Here is a 24636-nt window from a genome sequence, read left to right on the forward strand (position 1 = left end):
TTTACAACTCATGACTCAGCTCTGAAGAGGATGTGGTCGGTGAAGTTTCCTGCTTCTAGTGGTCCCAAGTTCACATGGCCTCCCCTTTTGCGGGCCTGGTGGCTGCAGAAACAAGGGCAGCGGACTCCAGGGACTGGTATTAAACCAGCAGCCATGCTCACCTACATGAGGTAACACCAACAGCACCAGTCTCACCCAGTGCAAATGAAATGTATTGGCCTTAGACATTCCAAAATTTCTGGATCCTCTATAACTATTAGTGGCTGAGGTCACCAGGGAACTACTCTGGGAAGTTTAAAACCTTAATTCCACACATTAAAAAAAAAAGATTATTCAGAATGTAGTTTGCTCTTCTTTTTCCCCTAATGTTGTTTATGGTGGTATCTCTACTTTACTATAGGCCAATTCCTTAAAGTCTGCTTTAAATAGTTAATCTCAAGGCAGCATAGAAAATATACATATTCTACAACTTTTCTAACCCTGTTTTTTCCCAAAGGTAACTTCAATTTCTGCTCTTAAAAATATTCATTCTTATTAAGCATAGATTAAATGTGTATCTCAACTACTGAAAATCAATAATGCTAATCATTTTACTATAGTTAAAACCTCCAATGCAACTTGGAGTCCAGGTTCAGGAATGAATGAAGAATTGTAAAATAAAGGCCTTGCCTCACATGCCCACTTACTATAGTCAGAGCAAGTTTTGAAACCAGAGTTTTAGTTTGCAATTTATTAATTATGCCATATAGCTATAGTTTAAATTTCTGGCTAGTAAGTTCCTTAAGCCAAAGAAACTTGGATCTCTCAACAAAATGAATAAAGCTACAATGTGAAGATGGCGAAAATTTATTTAACTGTCTGCATGTACCAAAGACTTAATAGTTAAAATTGGAGGTAAAAAAAGACAGGATGCGATTATTTTCCAAAAGCACTGTTTTTATTTATACAGAGTCCTAACCACTTCAGTGGCAGGAGGAGTGGGAGAGGTTCCTTTTTCAATTCAGGGGCCCCCATAATGTTGGTCTGTTGTTACGAAACACACAGGCAAGTGGCGTCATGGATTTGGTAAACTAACTACAATGTTTAGTCTCTCTCTGCTAGAGCAACAAGGTGAGCATCAATCTCTGCTTCTGTAAGAATCCTGGAAGGCAAAGGGAAAAAAACCCCACAACTATTTACTTTTTGAAAACTTTTTATTATGCAAAATTCAAAAAACACAGAAAAGTAGGATAGTAATGAACTCCTGTGTACCTATCACCCAATTTCAACAATTATCAATTTATAGCTAATCTTTTAAAAATCAATACACCCACCACTCATCCCTTCAGATTATTCTGAAGGAATTCCCAGACATCATATCAACTTCATCTATACACACTAATGTTTAACTCTTTGACATCAGATCTAGAATTAGGTCTTTTGAAAGAAAAACCCTTTTGGTTGCAATTATGATAGCAAATATTTAAATTAAATATTAAACTATACATAAAGTATTCCATTTTAGCTCCTATGTCAAAATGCTTTTATACCTACTATAACTCAAGTTTATATCAGCCAAGAGACAAGAAGTCACTCCATGTTGAACATGTTATTTTCTAAATGATGTTTGCCCCAAAGAAATAAAAACTGCTTGGCAATCTTTAATGTGACCCATTACTGGTGAACTTTTTTTTTTTTTTTTTTTTGCGGTACGCAGGCCTCTCTCACTGTTGTGGCCTCTCCCGTTGCAGAGGACAGGCTCCGGATGCACAGGCTCCGGAGGCACAAGCTCAGCGGCCATGGCTCACAGACCCAGCCGCTCTGTGGCACGCGGGATCCTCCCGGACCGGGGCACAAACCCGTGTCCCCTGCATTAGCAGGCGGACTCTCAACCACCGCGCCACCAGGGAAGCCCTACTGGTGAACTTTTAAAAGTGAAATTTGTCAAAGTGACATTTTTGAGTGGGCAATGTAAGTAGTTTATACAGTTGTGTATATTTATGTTATACATTCTAGTTATTATTTAAGTATACTTACCATCACAGAATTTATAAATGATACAAGAGTTTTTCTGAAGACATACGATCTTTGGTTTCTTACTTATTTAACTTACTTATTTAAAGATTTTAAAGGTTATAGGAGGGTCTCAGAATAGAAAACAAGAACTATTTGTAGATCCTTTAGAGAGATTGCTCCTGCTGGAATTTTACTGCTTTAAGAAAATAAATTTTTAAAAAAGGCAACCTTTTCTATGGGGGACAGAAGGGAATTTATTTCTGTTTTTAAAAAAAATTCTATAAATTTTTCTTAAATCTTTCATGTTTATATCACTTGCCTACAGGCAACAAAAAGAATAAATCAGAAAAGAAAAATGTACTAACATAACTCTTCAAGGTCTGGTTAAGCTTAGTTTACTACCTTTTTTTTCCCCACCCCTAACAATGACAATTGTGTCTTTATAACTGTGACCTAAGAGTAAATACACACAGTAGTCAACATGCGTTCCAGCAGGTTCCCTGAATCTGTGGATTTAACTGAAGCATTTTTTACTATTCATGAGAGTATCCAGGTTCATGGTAAAAGTCAATCACCACACAGCGTTGCTGGGAGGATTAAGTGAACTGATATATGTTAAGCATCCAGTATAGATTTGACTCATGGAAGCTGTGAAGTTGATTTGTGGACGTTAGTCACTTAGTGAGTAAGAACAGACAAGGATCCAGCATCTGCAATTCAATTAGCTGTATGCAAAATTCAGGGGTTTCAAAGATACCCAAATAGGGTCTGAGGTACATCAGTATTTCATACTGCTCTTCAAAGCTCCACTTAAATAACCACTAAATAATAAAAGCTCCATCTGAAAACTACTAGTTTGGGAGCTGAATTTCTATTGGCCTTAAGCTAAAAAACACACACAAACACTTATGCTCAGTTTACTTCTCAGATAAAGGAGGTTATTTTACATCACCTCCGGTATTAGATATAAAATAAATGAAATGAGAAGAAAAGCAGTTTATGTCTGTCTTAAGGAGACACCCAGTAAGTTTTAAAACAGATTTCTCAGGTGTTGGGAAAAAAAAAAAAAAAAAACTAACTCTAGTTCAAAAAAATTCTTTCCTCAAGTTACAGGACAAATGAACCAACACACCTCCACCTTTCTAGACTAGAATTTATCACTTGGCAAACTTCTTTAAGTACCTGGCCGACAATAAAATAACTCACCTGAATTTAGGATTTTCAACTGTAACTACTCCAACTTCTATTTCTGAAGGTTTGAAATCAATTGATAGAACAGTAGACAGGCATGTAATTGCAGTCTGAAAAAAAGTATCAACATTAAAATAATATAGTATTTTTCAGAGATTCCAAGATTTTTCTCATTCCAAACTTACTCAAGTCATGAGAACCACAAGCTATTCATTTTTGCTCCATGTTTGAGGTGATGTAGTTCTACAGCCACACAGATTGCTTAATTCTAACATGTTGCCTGCCAATGACAAGAAACTTGTTTATACCAAGTCGACTATAAACTAAAGGGCTCCAACAACAAAAATAGGGTGATTTACACAAAACAGTCTGTTTGCCTGGTGATCACTACATGCTAAGCAATGCTTATTAGCACTTGGAGTGAGATGGGGAGAGGATAAAGATGAATGATAGTCTTCTTTCAAGGAATTTAAAGTAATAACAATTTAAGAATGTTTTAAGTGGCTTTGTACCCGATGTGATTAATTACTTATGTAACTATGAATTGCAATTAAAAAAAAAGAAAAAACCTTTAAGAAACATTTGAACAGTGCCTCCCAGATGAGAACTAGCTTATTTCCTGTTAGTGTATGATAATACTGCCAACCAAACACAAAGGTATTAGATGGTAATTCTTCCTTTCTTTTTTATCAGAATCATGTTGTTAGTCTTTAGAATTGCTGTATCCCTGACCCTCTTTTCCACAATCCACTAAAATTCTGTTTTTAACTTCTTGGCAGTAAATAAGAAACTTCTTTAGTCTAAGGTTACTAAATATTTGTGTAAGAATTTTGTCTTGTCCTGTCAATTTAAAACTTCCCAATCATAATGAACAATCCCCTCAAGATCCCTGCATAAAAGAGCTCTACTTCTGTGTCCCAGATATAATTTCTCTGCCAAGTCATCCTGCGAGCATATTCTTTTACTGTGAAGATGTCTGCTTCCTTGAAAATTTGGTGTGTGGCTGCTTTTCCTTTAGGACCATAAGAGCAGCATTACTGACTCAACTTTTTCACTTCTGCTTCCAGTTAGCGTAAGCCTAATTTGAATCACAACCATGCAGGTCTTTGGACCTGGTCTTGACTCCTATTCTTAGTTATAGTTTCCCATTTTATATGTGTTTTGTTGAAAGCAGTTTCAAATACATTATGAAATGAGATGGGGAATTAGATGAATAAAAGCAGTCCTCACTGTTCCCATGTGACATCGATTTTACTATTAACCTGACAAATTTGGATATCATGACATAACCCAGGAATAGCCTATACAGATTGTCAATTCTGCAATGATCCTCATTATTCTATATAGCATAAAAAAAAGGTCAGTTCCTTTCGGCTAACTTACTTCCACTGTCTGTTCAAATGTCCAATCAAATTTCTTCTTCACTTTTTTTTCAAGGAAGCTGGTTGACTCGGTTTGTTTAACTCCTGCTGCAGTGGCTTTAAACCCACAGTAGTAACCTGCGGGATCACACTTGTACACCTGAGGGCCTTGTTCTTCATCTATACCAATTAAAATCATACCTAAACAGAAAGAAAGACCCTCATTAAATATCTTATGCCAAAGAAAGACCCTCATTAAATATCTTATGCCTTTATACAACAAGATTTCTTCTCTCTTGGTATTGCCACATAGCTGTTGTTAATCATTACTCTGGCCGTCTATTTTAAGTTTTTTTTTTTTTTTTCCTGAGAACAGTTTTAATGTGTGACAGTAAATGCTCAATAAATGTGGAAATTAAATGATGTTACAGAAAAGGCAACTCATGAAAGCAAAGAAAATCAGATTAGCCAATTCCACCATTCTTTTAAAAATATTTTTTAAAGGATGTGTTTTGTTTTAAGAAAATTAATAAAACACAGGTTATCACCACAGATAAATAAGGTAACAAATTTCTATTATCCAAAAGGTTTTATCACGGATTTTTTTAAAGGTTTTAATGATCACAAATGTAATTTACAATTTTCTAATCCTTGCTATTACCCAAAGCATGTTCCTTTGAACCCTAATCCCTCAAGACATTAACTGGCCAAGTCCCCATACTTTTCACATACTTCTTTTAGAAAAAATAATATACAAAAGCATATTAAATGTTCTAAAATCTTCTGCTGTAGGTTGACCTACTTTAGCTCAGTAGTTCTTCAGTTTATTTGACCAAGAAATACTTTTTCTTGTATAATTATGTTATTATAATGACATACAATTAAAATAAACAACCACCACCAAGCTTCTTTCTACTCAGCAGAGCAGGTAACAAAGTATTTGAAGAATGGCTTAACCCCATTTGAACCTTTTTTATATAGTGCCTTCTTATAAGATTTGGTATTATTCAATGACTCTATTCACATTTATAGATGTTTTATAGAGTCTAGTAATGAGGAATTTTGAAGCTTATTTTATTGATAAACACTATGACAGTGATCAGCTATCCATTTTATTCTAATGTTATGTTACCCTGTAATTTTCTTTACATTTTATACTTGAGCTGTGATACAAAGTACAAGGGCACCACCAGAGAGATCCACTTACTTCTCTGGGGGGGAAAAAAAGAAACACTTCTTTACTTCAGGGTCTTGCAAAATGAGCAGGTTTAACAGATAAGGAAATGAAGGGCAATCAAGGCAAAAGGAACATGCACAAAGGCACATGAAAGGTCAGGGCACACCCAAGGAATGACAAAAGATCCATGTATTACAGGAGCTTCAGGCGAAAGAGAAATGCAGAGCTTCAGGTCCAAGAGGCAACTTGGGAGTAAACTGTAAGGGGCCTTGCACATCGTATTAACAACAAAACAACAAAATTTGATTTTAGAATGATAACTCATGTAGGAATATGGAACAGACTAGGAAAGATAAGGAGGAAGAAAGGCAGTAAATTAGGTGGCAGAGGCAAAAGACAATGAAAAAGTGACAGAGGAGATGGAAGGGACATATTCTAATGTAAAGCTTGATGACTAAACAGATGACCAGGGAAGGTGAGATGGGGGTAGAACAGAAGTTGAGGATGAGAGTAGGAAAAGAGCAATGATTTCAAGTTTGAAGTATCTGTGGGACATGAAGGAAGAGACTGGGCTAAAGCTAATGAGGGAGTGACTGGCATACAGGTAGTAAACGAAGCCATCAAAGTGGATGAGATCACCCAAAAGAACAAAGAGGAGAGAAGGACCAAGGAGAGAAACCAGATGAGCAACAACATTTAAGGGACCGGTAGAAGAGGATAAGCTAAGGAAACTGAGGAGAAGAGTATCATTGAAGAAATCAAGGGAGAATTTTTAAGTGACAGGTCAAAAATAGGGTCAGATGCTAAAGAAAAATCATTACACTGACTGCTTTAATTCTCATAAGTGAATGACACAATGTCAGAAACAAACATGTTGAATTTTTCAGGCTAATTTATTACATTAAATCTCAGATCAGTAAAGCTTATTCCTCTCCCAATAAAATTTTACTTGTTTTTTAAAGAAGAAATTTATTCTAAATATATGAATCACAGGCATATATGTGTGAGCCTGATTCTTTAGGGTGGTCCAAAGAAACAACTACATTGTTAAGATGCCTAATTTAAGCATTTCCATCGAACCAGTAATCTAGAATTGCAGTGGAACCTCCATTACAAAAGCCTAATAGCATCTAGTTTAAAGGTAGTGCCTAAAATACTGTTGTGAAACCTATCCTTCCATCACTGATTTATTATAAAGATTTCCTCACCTTTTATAACTTCCAAACCACATGTTCCAAACCCAAGTGTTACTGAAATAACTTTCTTTATGCATGTTTGCTAAAAAAAAATCATAATTCATCAATTATTAGGGAGACTTCTTTGCATACTTACAACAACCAAGAGGCCTCATTTCAGCATTCTGTGTGTAGACCTGAGAAATATCAGCAATTCTTTTACACAGCATGTCCACAGGAATCTCGTAACCATACTTGTATTTCCAATTAGCTGCTTCATAGCGTGCCCTCTGTACCTGGGATCTGCTGTCAGCTTAGAGCATAAAAAACAAAGATTTACTTCTTTAGGAGGAAAGAATGAACCTCAATTCAGATAATTTTCCCAATATATACATATATCTGCATTATGACTTAAGGAAAACAGAAGTGGTCCACTATGGCTTTTTCTCCCACCAACGTATAATGAATGACTCAGCAATAAGTACGTGACAAAAAAGGAAAAAAGTTTAAAAAATGAAGTTCTATATCCAGCACTGCACTTTTATGCTGAGCCCTTCATCAGCTGTCAAAATAGTTTCTAAAAGTGTCTAATAACTCCCCAAAGACCAGGTTTTAAGGATAGAAAATAATGTTTCTCTCGATCTTTTTTTTGTGGGCTTGAATTTTCCCTTGATTTCAGAAAATAAAAACCCAATGTTATTTTTATAATTCTCACCTACTTCTAACCAGTGTCACTATCACCAGGTTTGAGATATACTGACTTATGTCCCCTTAAATTACTAACCATATCTGAAATAAATCATCTATGAGAGGGGCCTCAGCTCAGTTTCCCTGACTGTAGCATAGAGATCTAATTCTATTATACTTATGGTTTCAAAAAAGCTCACAATACTCTGAAGATATTGATACTAGCCTTGGAAGACTGCAAATCTACTCATATCACCTGAAAATCAGACACTAAAGGAAGCCTTTTAAAATTAATACAAAACTCAAAAATAATCTGAAGAAAATAACAAATCTAAGTAGGTATTAAGTCAATCACCTGTCATTCCTGTCATCACGCAGCCGATGTTTTCGGTTATCTTGAATAAGTGAGTCACTGTGCTGGAATCCAATAATTTGTCCTAATGAACAAAATAAATCAAGATAATTTTAAAAATCACAGGTCTCTGTGTAGTGACAAAAAAACATTATGGAATGATAACAATGAACTATATAATAAATGTCTTCTGCTCATTTTACAGTTAAAACCAATAAAAAATGGGGGCAGGGGACAACTCTGTTTTCCTTTTTCAGATGATATGTTTCCTGTGGGCAAGAATTATAGCTCACCAAAGTGTGTTTTGAGGTCCCTGAAGACAAAAGACCTAGAAATCCCACTGTGTTTATAATCATACCACAAAGTTCAACTTGTCAATTCTGTCTACTCAGTTAAATTGTCAATTCTTCTTGGATGAGACAGGAAAGAAGGGTCAAAGTAAAAACAATGTTAACATATATAATAATATACCCTTGTACAAACTCATGAAACATTCTTGCTTTATATTCTGCAACAATTGGCTATCTTGGCAGTACTACTTACAGGTACTTTCTTCTGTGTGACAATTACTGCACAGTCTTTCCCTCTGACAGCTACTGATGTAAGGCCACCCTGGTTAATAGCCTTAAAAGCATATTCTGGAAAATAGAACAGTTTTTTTTAAGAGGTGAAATAAATTATCATAGATTCATACAACGGAATAATAAATAGTTATTAAAAATAAAAATCTTTATGAACTAACATGGAATGCCATCCAATACATGCAAAGTCAAAATAATAATGATAATAATAAATCGTAATTAAACCAACTCCACTTCTTTCCATTTTGATCATTTTCATCAGGTACAAATACCAAATTTCCAATAAACATTTAATTAAGTTTTATTATATCAAATCATTATCAATTACGTTTTATCAATTAAAAAGTTTGTTTTGTAGCCATTATTTCTACCAAGTCTGGTTTCCCTGGGTCAAATTTAGGTGATCTAAATTTTCTCAAGATTTACTATTTCTGTTAACTTTTGGTCAATAACTAATTGACTGTATGCAGTTTTAACTGCTGTTAGATTACTTTGCCTTTTCTTCCCCCCCTACCAAATTGAAATTTTCTGGATGTTATTTGCAATTTTCATGTTACCTACACTATAGGATTCTTTAGTTTATCTATAACAAACTTCAGCTTGTGCACTTCTCTAGCTGCTGTCAAATCACTCCCATGTTAAAACAGCTAAATTGAAGTGGTTTATAAAAACAAACTACTATGGCACCATGTGGTTTAGCTGATAATGACTGCCTGTGGAGAGTAGAATTACAGATGAGACTATCCCTTTCTATGTTGTATATTTCTGTAATATTTAAACTTAATATAAACATATATTTTGTAATTTGTAAAATTAATATATATTAATAACAAAATTAATATATGCTCACTGTAGAAAATATAAAGGATAATGTAAAAGAAAAAAATTACTCACTACTCCAATTGTTATCTACATTTGATGTATAATAGATGCTTTTACTCTGTGCACCAGGTCTGAGGCCTGGTCTTATTTGGTTCAAAAAGCCACTGGTGATGAAGATCATCTGAGGAAGATACTACCTATGACACCAAAGAATTTTCTTTAATAGGAGCTGTGATAAAAATCCTTTGTCAAATATTTCTAAGTGGCCACATATTGAAGAGAACAAAAGAGTAAAAAGACTCTAGAAAAATCACCTCAAAGAAAATCCTCAGATCTAACTTACATTTAACTAGCTAATTACAACAGCTTGTTTTTACCATCCCATTACACCACAAACAACTTCTAAAATATAATGTTTCATAATGCTTCTCAGTTCTGTTTCTCATATGGTCAATAAAGCCTCTACCAGATCAACCCTCCACAGGTAAACTATAAACTCTAGACAAAACTACCCAAAGACACCAGAAAGAGGCCAAAAGAGGCAGATTTCAAAAAGAGGGAGGCAACGCTTGAAGATGGCAATGGACTGGGGTGAGCTCCCCATTTTCATGACAAGCTTGCATGCAGGTCCCAGTCAGGGGTAAACACCCACAGAAAACTCCGTCCTTTTGGCCTGAAGAGCTAGGGAACAGCTTGGGGGAGTAACCACAGCTGCTGGAAAATGAGGAAGAGAAAGGAGAGAGCGAGAGAGGGAGAGCCCCAACTTCTATGTTGCCCAAATCTCTAGCTGATGCCATAACCACACACACAAAAGACAGACTCCAAGCAGCCTAGCTAGGATAAAAGAATTGAGATTTAAGCTGCCACCCAAATTAACCGCCTGCTAGAACAAATTAATGCTCTTCGGAGGAATATAACAGAATCCAGTCTTCACAACCTAACATTCACAAATGCCCAGGATATAATCCAGAATTACTCAACATACCAAAAAAGAAACCAAACCAAACATAGTTAAACATGATCTACTTAGAAGAAACCAACCCTGAGATGACCCAGATGTTGTATTAGCAGGTAAAGTTATTAAAACTATGTTCAATGACATAATGAAAAATATTCAAGATGAAATAAGAAATCTCAGTAAATTACAAAAGAACCAAATAGAAATTACAGAACTGAAAAATACAATATCTGAAATTTAAAAATTCACCAAGTGAACTTAACTGCAGAATGGAGATATATGAAAATGAATCAAACTATCCCTCTTTTTTTTTTTTTTTTTTTTTTTTTTTGGCCGTGCTGCATGGCATGCAGGATCTTAGTTCCCAGACCAGGGACTGAACCTGAGCCCCCTGTAGTGGAAGCACAGAGTCCTAACCACTGGACCACCAGGGAATTCCCTATCCAATTTTAAACAAGAGAAAACAGATTTAACAAACAAGTCTGTGGGTCAACATCAAAAGGTATAATGTGTGTAACTGGAGTCCCATACGGACAGGAAAGCACGAGACCCCCCCCCCAAAAATCTTTAGAAATAATGGCTAAAATGCTCCAAATTTGGCAAAAGACATAAAATTTCATACTGAAGAACCAGCAAACTCCAAGCAGGATAAATACAAAGAAAACCACACCTGTGCGCTCACTATAGACAAATTCCTGAAAACCAAAGCAGAGAAAATTTTGAAAAACAGAGAAAAAGAACAGATTATACACAAGAGAACAATGATTTGAATTCCATGATTGCACCTGAAGACAGTGGAACATCCTGAACGTGTGGAAAGAAAAATCATCAATTCAGAATTCTATATCCAACAAAAACATCCTTCAAGAATGAAAGTTAAATAAAGATACTTTCAGACTTGCAACAATAACGCTAAAAGAAGTTCTTCGGGCTGAAGGAAAATGATACCAAAGAAAACTCCAATCTTTAGAAATGAGGAACATCAAAAAATGGTAAATATCTGGATAAATATAAAAGACTATTTTATTCTCTTTAATTCTTTAAAACTACCTAACAAGGGCTTCCCTGGTGGCGCAGTGGTTAAGAATCCACCTGCCAATGCAGGCGACATGGGTTCAAGCCCTGGTCAGGGAAGATCCCACATGCTGCGGAGCAACTAAGCCCATGCACCACAACTACTGAGCCTGTGCTCTAGAGCCCACAAGCCACAACTACTGAGCCCGCATGCCACAACTACTGAAGCCCATGTGCCTAGAGTCCATGCTCTGCAACAAGAGAAACCACCGCAATGAGAAGCCCACACACTGCAATGAAGAGTAGCCCCCACTTGCCCCAACTAGAGAAAAGCCCTCGCGCAGCAATGAAGACCCAACACAGCAAAAAATAAATAAATAAATAGATTTTATTTATATATATATATACTTAACAAAAGTTACATTTGTGGAGTTTATGAAATATGTACATGTATTACTTATAAAAAAGAAAGGGAGTAAATGGACTTTCAATGTTTCAAGGCTTGCACATTTTATGTGAAATGAGAAATATTAACTCTAAGACTGGGAGAAGTTAAGCATGTATATATAATCCTTAGAACAACACTAAAGGATGCTAAGAAGTAGCCAAAAGGCTAATAGATTAAAATGAAATTCTAAAAACTGTTCAAATAATTGAAAAGGAGGCAAGGGAGGAGGTACTGGGGAACAAATAAACAAACAAACAAAACAAAGACAAACAGAAATAAATAAAATAGTAAATTTAAGTCTAACCATGTCAACAACTGCATTAAATGCTAATGGATGAGGGGACTTCCCTGGTGGCGCAGTGGTTAAGAATCTGCCTGCCAATGCAGGGGACACGGGTTCAAGCCCTGGTCCGGGAAGATCCCACATGCCGTGGAGCAACTAAGCCCGTGCGCCACAACTACTGAGCCCACATGCCACAACTACTGAAGCCCATGCGCCTAGAGTCCATGCTCCGCCACAAGAAAAGCCACCACAATGAGAAGCCTGCACACCGCAACAACGAATAGCCCCCACTCGCCCTAACTAGAGAAAGCCCACGCGCAGCAACAAAGACCCAACGCAGTCATAAATAAATAAATAAACAAATAAATGCTAATGGATGAAATACTCCAATTAAAAGAAACTGACAGATGTAGAGAACAAATGTATGGACACCAAGCGGGAAAAGCGGAGGTGGGGAGTGGTGGTGGTGGGATGAATTGGGAGATTGGGATTGACATACATACACTATTATGTATAAAATAGATAACTAATAAGAACCTGCTGTATAAAAAATAAATGAATACATAAAATTCAAATAAAAAAATTTTAAGATTAAAAAAAGCAGAAACTGTCAGAATGGATAGAAAAGCAAGACTCAAATATATGCTGCCTACTGGAGAAACACTTTAATAAATGGATGAAAAAGCGTATACCACATAAAAGTAAGCATCAGAAAGTTGGAGGGACTATATTAATATCAGATAAAGTAGACTTCAAGACAAAGAGTATTATCAGAAATAAAGAGGAACATTTCAAAATGAGAGAAGAATCAATTCATAAGAAGACATAACACTAATAAATGTATACACACCTTTTAAGACTACTTCAAAATACATGAAAGGAAGATTGACCAAATTAAAAAAAGAAATGGACAATCACACCCAGTTAAAGATTTTAACACTGCCACTCAGCAACCGCTAGAAACAAACACCAAAAAAGTAAACATACATGATATGATCTACACCATCAACCACCCTGACCTAGGTGGTATCTGTAGAATACTATTGGCAATAACTGAAAAATATACAGGCACATGGTATTAACAGTACATGGTACATTTACCAAGACAGACCATATGTTAGGCCATAAAACAAGTCTCAATTTTTAAAGTGCTGAAATCCCTATACTTAGGGAAAATTTTGAATTTGAAAATTTAAAACCACACTTCTAAATAATCCATGCAACAAAGAAGTAATCACCAGGGACATTTTAAAATATTTTGAACTGAATGGTAATAAAAATGTATCAAAACTTGTAGGATGCAGCTAAAAGTATTCAGAAGGAATTCTACTGTTATGGTGGACAGATCCTAAAGTGGCCTCCCCTCCACAATACCTGCCTCCTGGTGTTCACATCTCTGTGTAATCCCCTCCCCTGAGTGTGGGCAAGATCTCTTAACTTCCTTCTAACAAACTAAATATGGCAAAGGTGATGGGATGGCACTCTACTGATTACATTATATAGACTCCACCTTGCTAGCAGACTCAACTCTTTGAGATTCTTCCTGCTGGCTTGATAAGTAGCTATGGGGCAAGAACCACCGGTGGCCTCTGGTGAACAGCCAGAAGGTAGTTGGGGCCCTCAGTCCTACACTGCAAGCCTAAGTTTCCACTTTAAGAAGCTAGAAAAGGGCAATGTAAACCCAGATTAGAAGAAAAGAAATAATAAAGATCAGAAATCAATGAAATAGACAAAAAAGAGAACATGAGCAAACTCAAAAATTGATTCTTTGAACAAAAAACAATAAACCAATGGGACTTCCCTGGCAGTCCAGTGGTTAAGACTCTGCATTCCCAATACAGGGGGCATGGGTTCAATCCCTGGTCAGGGAACTAAAATCTCATGTACCGCGAGGTGCGGCCAAACCAAAAACCAACAAAATTATAAGCCTTTTGGTATGTTGAAAAATGGTCCCCAAATGATATCCATGTCCTAATCCCTGGAACCTGCAAATACTACCATAGATAGCTTAAAAAAAAAAAAGAGAGAAATCTTTGCACATGTGATTAAGTTAATTTTGAGATGGGGAGATTATCCTGGTGGGCCCTAAATGCATTCCTATTAAGAGACAGAGGGAAACTTTATACACACAGAGGAGAAGGTGCTATGAAGAGGGAGCAGACAGATTTGAAAATGCTGGTCTTGAAGATCAGAGTGATGCAGCCGCAAGCCAAGAAATGCTGGCAGCCTCTTGAAGTGGATGAGACAAGGAATGCATTCTTCCCTAGAGCCTCCAGAGAGAGCATGGCCCTGCTCGACAGCTAGATGTTGGTCCGGTGATACAGATTTCAGACTTCACGCCTCCAGAACTGTGAGAGAATAAATTCTGTTGTGTTAAGCCTCCAAGTTTGTGGTGATTTGTTACAGCAGCCACAGGAAACTCATACAAACCTCTAGCCAGACTAATAAGAGAATACAAATGACCAGTTACCAGGAATAAAAGAAGAGTTACCACTATACATATTATAAAGAAACATTAGGGATAATCACTTCTATACAGATATATATCTGGGTCACCATTCTTGATCTCACCTGATTTCAGTTCCACATTTTCAACTCCTTGCTGTGTTATTACCTGATTGTTCAGAACACAATTCTGGCCTAAAAGTATTCCATCTATGGCTATACAGGGCTATTAGTTTGCAATTTTTACCATCTCTCCTCTTACACTGTACTTTTTGCTTAGAGACCTTGACCCTTCCCACACCCATGTCTGCTGCTTCAGGTCCTCTCTGGACTGCCCTATCACTCTTACTTCCACCTAGCCAATGCCTGCCCTTCCCCTCAAGCCTCTTCCATTTCCCATGGACACTTTCTCTGATTGTCCTAGAAGGGACTCTTCAACCCTTTCTCTGAATTCCCATAGTATTTCCTATCTCACCAGTAATTTTAGCATTTTCAAATGTGTATTTCCCCCTCCACCACCAAAATGGATAGTCAAAGAAAGCAGGAACCAAGGAACTTTAAAATTACACTTGCAACCAGTAGACACTAAGTCAAAGGTTGGCCATGGACCCAATCCAGCTTACTCAAACTGGTTTAGAATACACAGTTTTCTAGAAAGATTTTAATTAACTAAAAGTCTGATAAAATAAAATCAGGGTTTAGTTTTTCTTAGAAAAAAAAATTCTGGTATCTTTTGACCCTCATTCCCACATAGCAACTGTCCTGCAGAGGAAAAATCATCTAGGGCTGGAATGTGTTTTGCAGTTTTTCACGGTTCCCATCACTCCTCCTCCTATCTCACCAGCCGGTTTCACTCATGTGCATTACTTATCTGGTCTGCTTAAATAATGCAAAAGATAAAAGGCCACAAAAGAAAGAGCTACAGCCCTCACCATATAATAAAATTTTGTCCCACAAAAAAAAATTTTTTTACACATAGAAAATGTTTCTCAATAGACAATGTGCCTATGAATTAGCCAGGATTCGTTAAAGGAGTCCTAGTCCTCTCTCCCTGTCTATATAGAGTAGTGCTGTCCAGCAGAACTTTCTGTGATGATGGCAGTGTTCTACACTTGCACTGTCCAATATAATAGCCATTAGCCACATGTGGCTACTGAGTACTTGAAATATGGCTAGTGCAATGAAGAAACTGAATTTTTAATTTAATTTAAAGTTCTTAGTTAAGAATATCATTCCTGGGCTTCCCTGGTGGCGCAGTGGTTGAGAATCCGCCTGCTAATGCAGGGGACACGGGTTCGAGCCCTGGTCTGGGAGGATCCCACATGCCGCGGACCAACTGGGCCCGTGTGCCACAACTACTGAGCCTGCAGGTCTGGAGCCTGTGCTCCACAACAAGAGACCGCGACAGTGAGAGGCCCGTGCACCATGATGAAGAGTGGCCCCCGCTCACTGCAACTGGAGAAAGCCCTTGCACAGAAACGAAGACCCAACACCGCCAAAAATAAATAAAAAAAAAAAAAAAAAAAAAAAAAAAGAATATCATTCCTGGGACTTCCCTGGTGGCGCAGTGGTTAATCCACCTGCCAATGCAGGGGACACAGGTTCGAGCCCTGCTCCGGGAAGATCACATGTGCCGCGGAGCAACTAAGCCCGTGCGTCACAACTGCTGAGCCTACGTTCTGGAGCCCGTGAACCACAACTACTGAGCCTGCATGCTGCAACTACCGAAGCCCACGTGGCCGAGAGCCTGTGCTCCACAACAAGAGAAGCCACCGCACTGAGTAGCCCGCGCACTGCAACGAAGACCCAACACAGCCAAATAAATAAATAAATAAATAAACAAACAAAAAAAGAATATCATTCCTGGACTTCCCTGGCGGCCAGTGGTTGAGACTCCATACTTCCACCGCAGGGGGCACAGGTTCCATCCCTGGCGGGGAACTAGGATCCCACATGCCGTGTTGTGCGGCCAATATATATATATATATATATATATATATAATTCCTGCTCTTCATCTCCTACTTTCCAGTCTCCTTCACTGCTTCCATCTCTTCAGCTGACTCCTTAAATACTGGTATCCCCCAGAATTCTATCATTTCTCCCCATCACTAGATGATTTTATCCTATATAATCACCACTAACTATGTCATCTTTAGCTCTGAACCCACATTTGCAAATACCTATTTCTCCCACAGGCATGTCTGAAATTAAACTCCTCTTCTCTATAAACCTCCTTTTTTTATAGTCCTTATCTCAAATTACTAACCACTCAAGTTTTCAAGCTGGGTACCATTTCTGACTCTTTACTTCTGTCTCATCAGAGAAATGTCCACTCGTATCTAGGATTTGCTTTAAAATAGTCCAGCAGAGATGGGAAAAGTATATGGGAAAACAAGATTGATAAAATGCTGACAACCGCTGAAGCTGGATTATGGATACATGTGGGTCATTGTATTATTCTACCTACTTTGGTTTGAAATTTTCCACAATAAAATTTTTAAAAATAAAACTCAAGGGATTCCCTGGTGGCACAGTGGTTGAGAGTCCACCTGCCAATGCAGGAGACATGGGTTCGTTCCCCGGTCCGGGAAGATCCCACATGCCGCGGAGCGGCCGGGCCCGTGAGCCATGGCCACTGAGCCTGCGCATCCGGAGCCTGTGCTCCGCAACAGGAGAGGCCACAACAGTGAGAGGCCCGTGTACCACAAAAAAAATAAAAATAAAAAAATAAAACTCAAGAATCTCCCCTTCTCCAGCCTTTCTCTCTCAATACCTTAGTTCACTCATTAGGGCTTATATGGATTACTGAACAAGCCTCTCCAAAGTGGTCTTCCTGTCATCTTTCCCTTTCTACTCTAGTTCTACACTCAACTCTTCTATTTTATTTAATAATTTTGTCGTTCTTCAAGATTTCTGCCGGCTATGTCCAAAACCTGTGGGACAAAGTCCAAACCCTAGCATGGCATCCAAATCTCTTCAAAATTTTGCTACCATCTACTCTTCCAGTTATCACTGTCTGCTCCAACCACACTGACTGACCAATACACTGGTCTCCCTGAATTTCCTTATCTAATCTCCATGTAGATCAATTTATATTCTCTGAGGAAGCTTTCCTGGCTCTCCCTGTGAGTGTCACTTCCAAAAGTACTCTTTTTTGCACAGATTTTTTAGTACTTACCATGGTGCACTGCACTGTAATTTTCAATAAAATTTTGTGTAAATGAATCCCCATTATAACACTACCACCAGCATAAAATAAATAAGCTACAAAAACACATATTGTACAGCACAAGGAATATAGCCAATATTTTATAGTAACTATAAATGGGGTATAAACTTTAAAAATTGTGAATTACCATTCTGTACACCTGAAACTTATATGATATTGTTCGCCAACTATACCTCAATTAAAAATTTTTTTTAATTAAAAAAATTTTAATTTAAATAATACCACCATAAAATATGTAAGTTACAATAATTTCCACAAAAATGCAAACTGCCAAGTAAAGAATCTAGAGACAATAACTAAAAGATATCTTCTAAAGGAACACTGGGAGAGTAAAAAGTAATGTCACAGTTTATAGCAGAGGTGAGCATGAAGCCCAATTAAGAGAAAATAGTTCATAGGCAGCATTTAAAAGGCACGTTTAGTTTTTAAAAGTCAGAATTCACATGTCTGAAATAATAATTAAACACTTTATCTCCATTACTAAAGATTTGTGTTTTTGGATAAAATTTCAGAAACTTACAAAACTAGCAAGCACTATTATGTTAATCTCAGCAATCTGTTATTGAATGTCCAAGATTATGCAGGAAAATGATAGCCCATTTCTCATTTTTTAAATGGGAAAAACTATAATGAATTTATTATTTTAAATGGGAAAGATTATAATGGATTTAAGTTACATATTAAATTTCTTAATTAGTAACTTAAGTACATAGTAAATTACCTATTATATATGTATTAGATTGAACCACACGAAAGAGCTATTTTTATAGGTAAAAACCAGTCAAACACCAGCAGTTTCACAAGGTTTAACCTAACAACAAACAGGTTAGAATGAAAACTGCTTCCTTGATTACAAATAAAATGGTTAATAAAGTTGTTTGTATATAGAGACCTCTTTTCCACAGTAATCTCTCACACACTCTGCTTCCTCCTCTACAATCTTCCTCAACACTTTCCCAACTTTTCCAGGACTCATTCGTATAACACTAGGAAAAAACAGGGGCTAAATAAAAGGTACTGTGACAAAATGTTCAGGACAAGCACACAATGCCCGACAATGGCTCACAGTATGAGCTGCTCAGTGTGATGCTAGCGACAACAGCGATGTACGTCCCATTTATGGACGCTCATTTCAAAGCATCTACAGGTGATTCTGAAATTCTGCTAATTATAGGAATGTAACTCAAGATTTATCCCACCCATAATTTTGTCTAAAATGCTGTACTGAGATGGAAACTAAATTTTTGGTGCTCAGTATGATGTAGGGTATACGGAAATAGAAACAGAAATGTTGTATACATGAAACTTAATGTTATAAGCCAATGTTACCCCAATAAAACACAAATCTAAAATTTAAAAAAAAAAAAGAGAGAATGCAGCCCTAATGACACCTTAATTTTCAGCCTATGTGACCCTAAGCCTACCAGACATCTAACTTACAAGACTGGGAAAAAAATAAATAGACATTTTAAAACAAACAAAAACCTGTACTGAATTTTGGAAAATATGCTTTTTTCCCATATAAACATGGGCTGGAAAAATAATGTATGGTCCATACATTCTTCAAAGTTTGGTTATCAAAAAAATAAGAGATGTTCTACTGGGGAAAGGCAGGTATTCTGCAGGATATGTCTACATTCAATTTGAATGCTGTACGACTAGAAACTTTTTGTTAAGATTTTTTGAAACTGCCATTCTGTCTTTCCCTAACCTTGTAACTTAAGCAGGAAGTGTGTCTCATTTCACAGTGCCTCCAAATATTACACTCCTGAAAATGGTGATGTTCAAGCAGATGGGGTCGTTAGAAATCTTGGTGTTTGTGTGTGTGTGTCGGGGGGGGATGATATGAGGTTGAAAACATAGCAGTGTTTGATCCCATTATTTTTGTGTAGTTTTAATATGTATGTATTTATGAATATATATACACGTATGTATACATATACACATTTAATTTCAAATCAGATTCAAAAGGTCATGAGGGTTGAGAAACACTACTTTAAAACAAGAATTTTTTTTTTAACAGCAAAAGAAGCAAACAGTAAGTGCTCCTCAATCCATTTGTGAAACTCCTGATTCCATTTTTATCAGCCACTTGTTTCTTCCTGACAGCATTCCTCACAGAAACATTTTACTGAGCACTTACTATGTGACAGACAGTACTTTACATCTATTAGCTCATTAAATCCTTAGAGACCTATAAGGTAAGTGGAATTATTATCTCTATTTTACATATGTATAAAGTTTTCCTAGTTGGTGTGGAGCAAGGACTCCCCAGGAATCCTGGCTTCAGTACACAGTACCACTTCCAGATTAGAAAACTGTCCTCTCCAGTCTGTCTCTACCAGGCCATTTCTTTCCTTTCCTTATCAGCATGCTCCCTTCTTAGAAGCAACCAAGCAGTGCTCACTTTCATCTGGGAGGCAAATTCAAGTGACTGCTCCTACCTCCCTTGCTAGGCATATCCAGCAAAAGACCTGCAAGCAGAAGAGAGGCCTGAAAGTAGTCAGGCTTATGGGCCTTCGTTTCCCCACTGATAAGTGCTCTGTATATAGCGCTACAGTTTTTCTATACACACACACACACACACACACACACACACACACACACACACACACACACACACACACACCCTACCCCTAGAATACATTCTTTGAGAGAAAATTTTCAAGGCAATCTTTCTCTCTACTCCTTGGAAACAAACACTGCCAACAGTTTGTTTATGATTATAGTTAGCATTGTAACTTTAAATTTATACCTCTATTTTTTAAAATTTATCAACGTTAGACTACATTTATCTTTTGAACCCCAACTATGGAAGATGAGGAGCATACTCTCCTTTCCATTAATCTTTCCATTCGCTTGTCATCTCTCCATTTTTCTTATATTATTTTTCCACTGTTATGGTTAACAATTTGCACTTTATAATTCTTATACATTTTGTCTTTGGCAGATTCTAAAGTTTATAAACTAATAAACAGTACTTACAACATTATGACAATGTATATATATTTCACTAGAGAATCAAGCATGGATGGACAATGAAAGAAGAAAATAGAGCTACTAATTTAATAGACCAAAAATAAGCCAAAGAATCAAACAAAAAATAACATTTACTGAGGACTTAATACTGTGCTAAGCACTCTACATGTATCATTTTATTAAATCCTCAAAACAACCATATAAGGAAGGAATTATTAGGCCAACTTTGCAAACAGAAACTAAGGCTAAAGTTATATCACTTGCCCAGGTGAGCTAGTATGGAGGAGAGCAGGAATTTGAATCCAGGTATGGCTCCAGGGCCTGAACTCTTCACCACTACACTGCTTGCTCCTACTAACTATTCTTTCACTTTCCTTTTCCTAGCAATGTCTAATTAGTGCCCTGCATAGCAGAGGGAGTGTGTTACACAAGACAGAGCTTAAAATTATTCTGTCTAGATATTTAACTTGTTTTGAACTACATGTTCTATTCTGAATCTTTTAAAACCATTAAAATGACACTATATTCAGCCTCTCTACTCACCAAATCTGGGACGCGTTAAAGCCTATGCTTTATGGCTAGATTTCACAATATAGTATACAAAAGCAAAGTGTAGGTCTAAGTGACTTTTCCTGTTTGCATATTAAAAACCATGAAATAGAACATTCAAAGCATAGTCTAATATAGAAAAAAAATCTTTAAAACTCAGGAATTAAACTTTAAAAATGAAACTTCCTTGAAGATACAGTTATCATCTCTCTGTTCTATCTTAGGTCATATTTTTCAATTGGGGATGAGTTAAGAGGTTACTGAATTAACCAATATGATGTTGTTTCTTGCTACATTATATCCAGTATGGAGCCATATAGTAGCCTGCTTTCATTCCAAGTTATCTTTATTTCTAAAATTTACAGGTGAAGAGAACCTCATTTATAGGCCAACTCTCTCCTTATGATTTCCAAGCACAGACGATTTTATCACTGTCCTCGCCAAGGCACTGAGGTACTAAATTCACTCAAAAATGAAACCATCACCGGCCAGTTGTAAATCAGGTTCTCCTGATACTGAATTCTCCAGGGCAAGGGGTTAAGGGTCCGGGGTTATAATCATTACCTAAACCCTGACACCTTTTCGATCCAACAAAATATATTACTATACTGAATAACTGTAACTACTTTAGGGTTAATTTCCGTTGAAGCTGTTCAGGAAACAGCTAGTTCACCATACATCATCTACAATTCAGAACCAGCTTTTAAACTATAGTAGCATTCAAACAGATGTGGGTTAAGAGAAGTGCTAGTTTCAAGAGCAGCTCTAGAACTGACAGCCACTCATCCTGTCCACCAGTTTTTCAAAGATATCCTGAACTCTGTAGGTATTTGTAATTTGGCGCTTATTTTTCTTTTTATCCGTTTGTTTACGTATCTGTCACTCCCTTTAAGCTGTGAGTTTCAGTATAGGTGAGGGTGTGACATCTTTGCATCCCCCAGGACCAACACAGCGTCTGGCACACAGAAGGCTCTGAATGCCTACGCGGCATTAACCACAGGACCAGGAAGTCCATGCTTCAAACAAAGGAAAACGGAGGGGGGACGTTTTAATTGGAAGGTCAAGGAACCAATTACCCATTAGAGGATTACAGACGTTGGGCCCACTCACATCAAACAGCCCTACCTTCCTCAACGCTTTACAGTATCCAGGCAGTGCGGCCGCTTGCCCTGGAGAGCCCGAGGCCTTCAGCCTTCGGGCTCCCATCTCTGCCTGCAGATATCGGTGGGAACATCACGGGACTCGACCTGGCCTCGGCCCTCCTCCCGTCCCAGCTCCGGCCATGCTTCAGCCCGGGACTAAACTCCGGCCGCGGCTTCCTGCTCTAGGCCGTACCATGACAGAGCAATTCGAGTGGGCCAAAGGCAAACCCGGTTCACTCACCTACTTGGTAGAGCCGGCCCTCGGGGGAAAAAATGGTAATGTGGCGGTCAAAACCAGCGCTGGAGCCACGGGACATGGTGCGCCACTACTCCAAGCACAATCCTAGGGCCCCGTAGCTCCCGCACCAGGTGTACAAGCCCCTCCGGAAGTTGCAGCGACTGCTTCCGGGGCACTGGCGGGCTTCATCCGTTCTTGCGCCCCGAAGTCACGATTCTAGCGTCAGTTCCCGCGCGCCTGAGAACTCCAAGGCCCCGCCCCTGGTGGAGGGTGGGGAGAGCGGACCAAAGGCTTTCGATGTGCGTATGCGCCAGCCCCGTGTGTGGGCGGCTTTAAAATGGTTGGAGAAGTAAGTTCTCGTCGAGGCGGTTTATAGCGCTTTCATCTAGAGAATGAATTGACTATAGCAAGAAAAAGCTTTCCGGGGCCAGGAGTAGTGAGTTTCCTGTCTGTGGGATCGCGTATTTAACAAGTCTCTCGTTAGTTTTGGCACCTGTATATCCAGCCTGGCTCTGGCTTGCTGGCGTTCTTCTAACCTCTTTACCCAGCCACTTTGCTTCCTGCTACTAGAGGGAGAAGTAAATGGATTGCAGCTGCTCCCGCAGCAGCCGTTAATTTCAGGTACAGAAGGGAGCGGGTTCTGCTAGCCACTCCAGAGCAGAGTTTTCTGGCCAGGCAAGATCTTCCTTTGGCCAACAGCCCCCGACAGTTTTGTCTTAAAAGTGGAACTGGGGTTGAAATATAGGTATAATACAGGAATCAGTAGCCTTGATTGATAATGAACAAGAACCGAAGGGAAAGGCTCATAGCAGGCCGGCGTTAGATGAACCAATGAGAATAATTCCCAATCAGGCGAGGTAGCTCCAGAGAACAGCAGGTGGCTTTCGGAAATGTAAAATGTGCCTATTTTGACCTACCTCAAGGCACGCTCCTATTTAGTGAATATAAAATGCAAAACAGATATTAAGCTAGTGTCGCCCGCCCCCTCTGCCCAGTAGTTTGTGCGCCAGGAAGGCCAGGTATACCAAGATTTCTGGCACTTCAATACCAGCTGTAATGAATACTGAAGTAGGGATTCTTACCTCTTTAATGTATTTTCTCTTAAACTCACTTTCCATTTAAAAGAAAAAATTTGGTAAGAGCCTCCTAAGGAGTTTGTTATGGAAGTTCCGATTTCTCAAGAGTGTTTTTTAAAAAATAAACTTCTATTTCATTACTGAAAAAGAAAATTCAAAACTGAAACTCGATTAAGAAAATACTAAGTGCAGACATCATCTCTGGCACACAGGGTACTTTCCAGCTCTGGCTGATTCCCAGGTGTAATGATAAAAGTTGTCCCTTGCTTCTGGTTTAGGTCCCTATCCTCAGCACCAACTCCTCCTGACCTTTTGAGTCCTTTTTTTTTCCTCAGACACTGAGCAAGCCTCCTAAACTGTAATTCCTACAGTTTACCTGAAGAGTCATAGATAAAATGAGTTCTCTGTAAGGCTGCTTGGAGGGTGAACTAATTCAACAGCCCCCTCTATGCTGATATTTCCTCAAAACTAGGTCTCTAGCTGGATCCTTCTCTGGTGATGAGTCTTCTCTAATCGCATATATGACATTTTTCACATTGAGACACATGGTACCTCAAAACCCAGCATGTTTAAAACAGAACACCTGGGGCTTCCCTGGTGACGCAGTGGTTAAGAATCCGCCTGTCTGTGCAGGGGACACAGGTTCAAGCCCTGGTCTGGGAAGATCCCACATGCCGCGGAGCAGCTAAGCCCGTGCACCACAACTGCTGAAGCCCGCGCGCCTAGACACCGAACTCCGCAACAAGAGAAGCCACCGCAATGAGAAGCCCGCACACCACAACGAAGAGTAGCTCCCGCTCACCGCAACTAGAGAAAGCCCGCGTGCAGGAACAAAGACCCAACTCAGCCAAAAATCAATCAATAAAATAAAACAGAATACCTCATTCCATCTCTTTTCTCCCAAGCCAGTTCCTGTCCCTCATACCACACTTT

General features: G+C 38.2%; 1 protein-coding gene across 1 annotated transcript; it reads right to left on the bottom strand.

The window, feature by feature from the left end:
• Positions 1-918: 918 nt before the first annotated feature.
• Positions 919-22796, bottom strand: PSMA6 (proteasome 20S subunit alpha 6). Its single transcript, XM_065871266.1, has 7 exons — positions 22631-22796; positions 8482-8576; positions 7942-8023; positions 7057-7212; positions 4570-4748; positions 3202-3296; positions 919-1141 (listed from the first exon to the last, which is right to left on the bottom strand). The coding sequence occupies exons 1-7, from the start codon at positions 22704-22706 to the stop codon at positions 1084-1086; spliced, it is 741 nt and encodes a 246-aa protein (XP_065727338.1). The 5' UTR covers positions 22707-22796; the 3' UTR covers positions 919-1083.
• Between the last annotated feature and the right edge of the window lie 1840 nt (positions 22797-24636).

This window comes from Phocoena phocoena, chromosome 2 (assembly GCF_963924675.1).
Source record: "Phocoena phocoena chromosome 2, mPhoPho1.1, whole genome shotgun sequence".
NCBI lineage: Eukaryota > Metazoa > Chordata > Mammalia > Artiodactyla > Phocoenidae > Phocoena > Phocoena phocoena.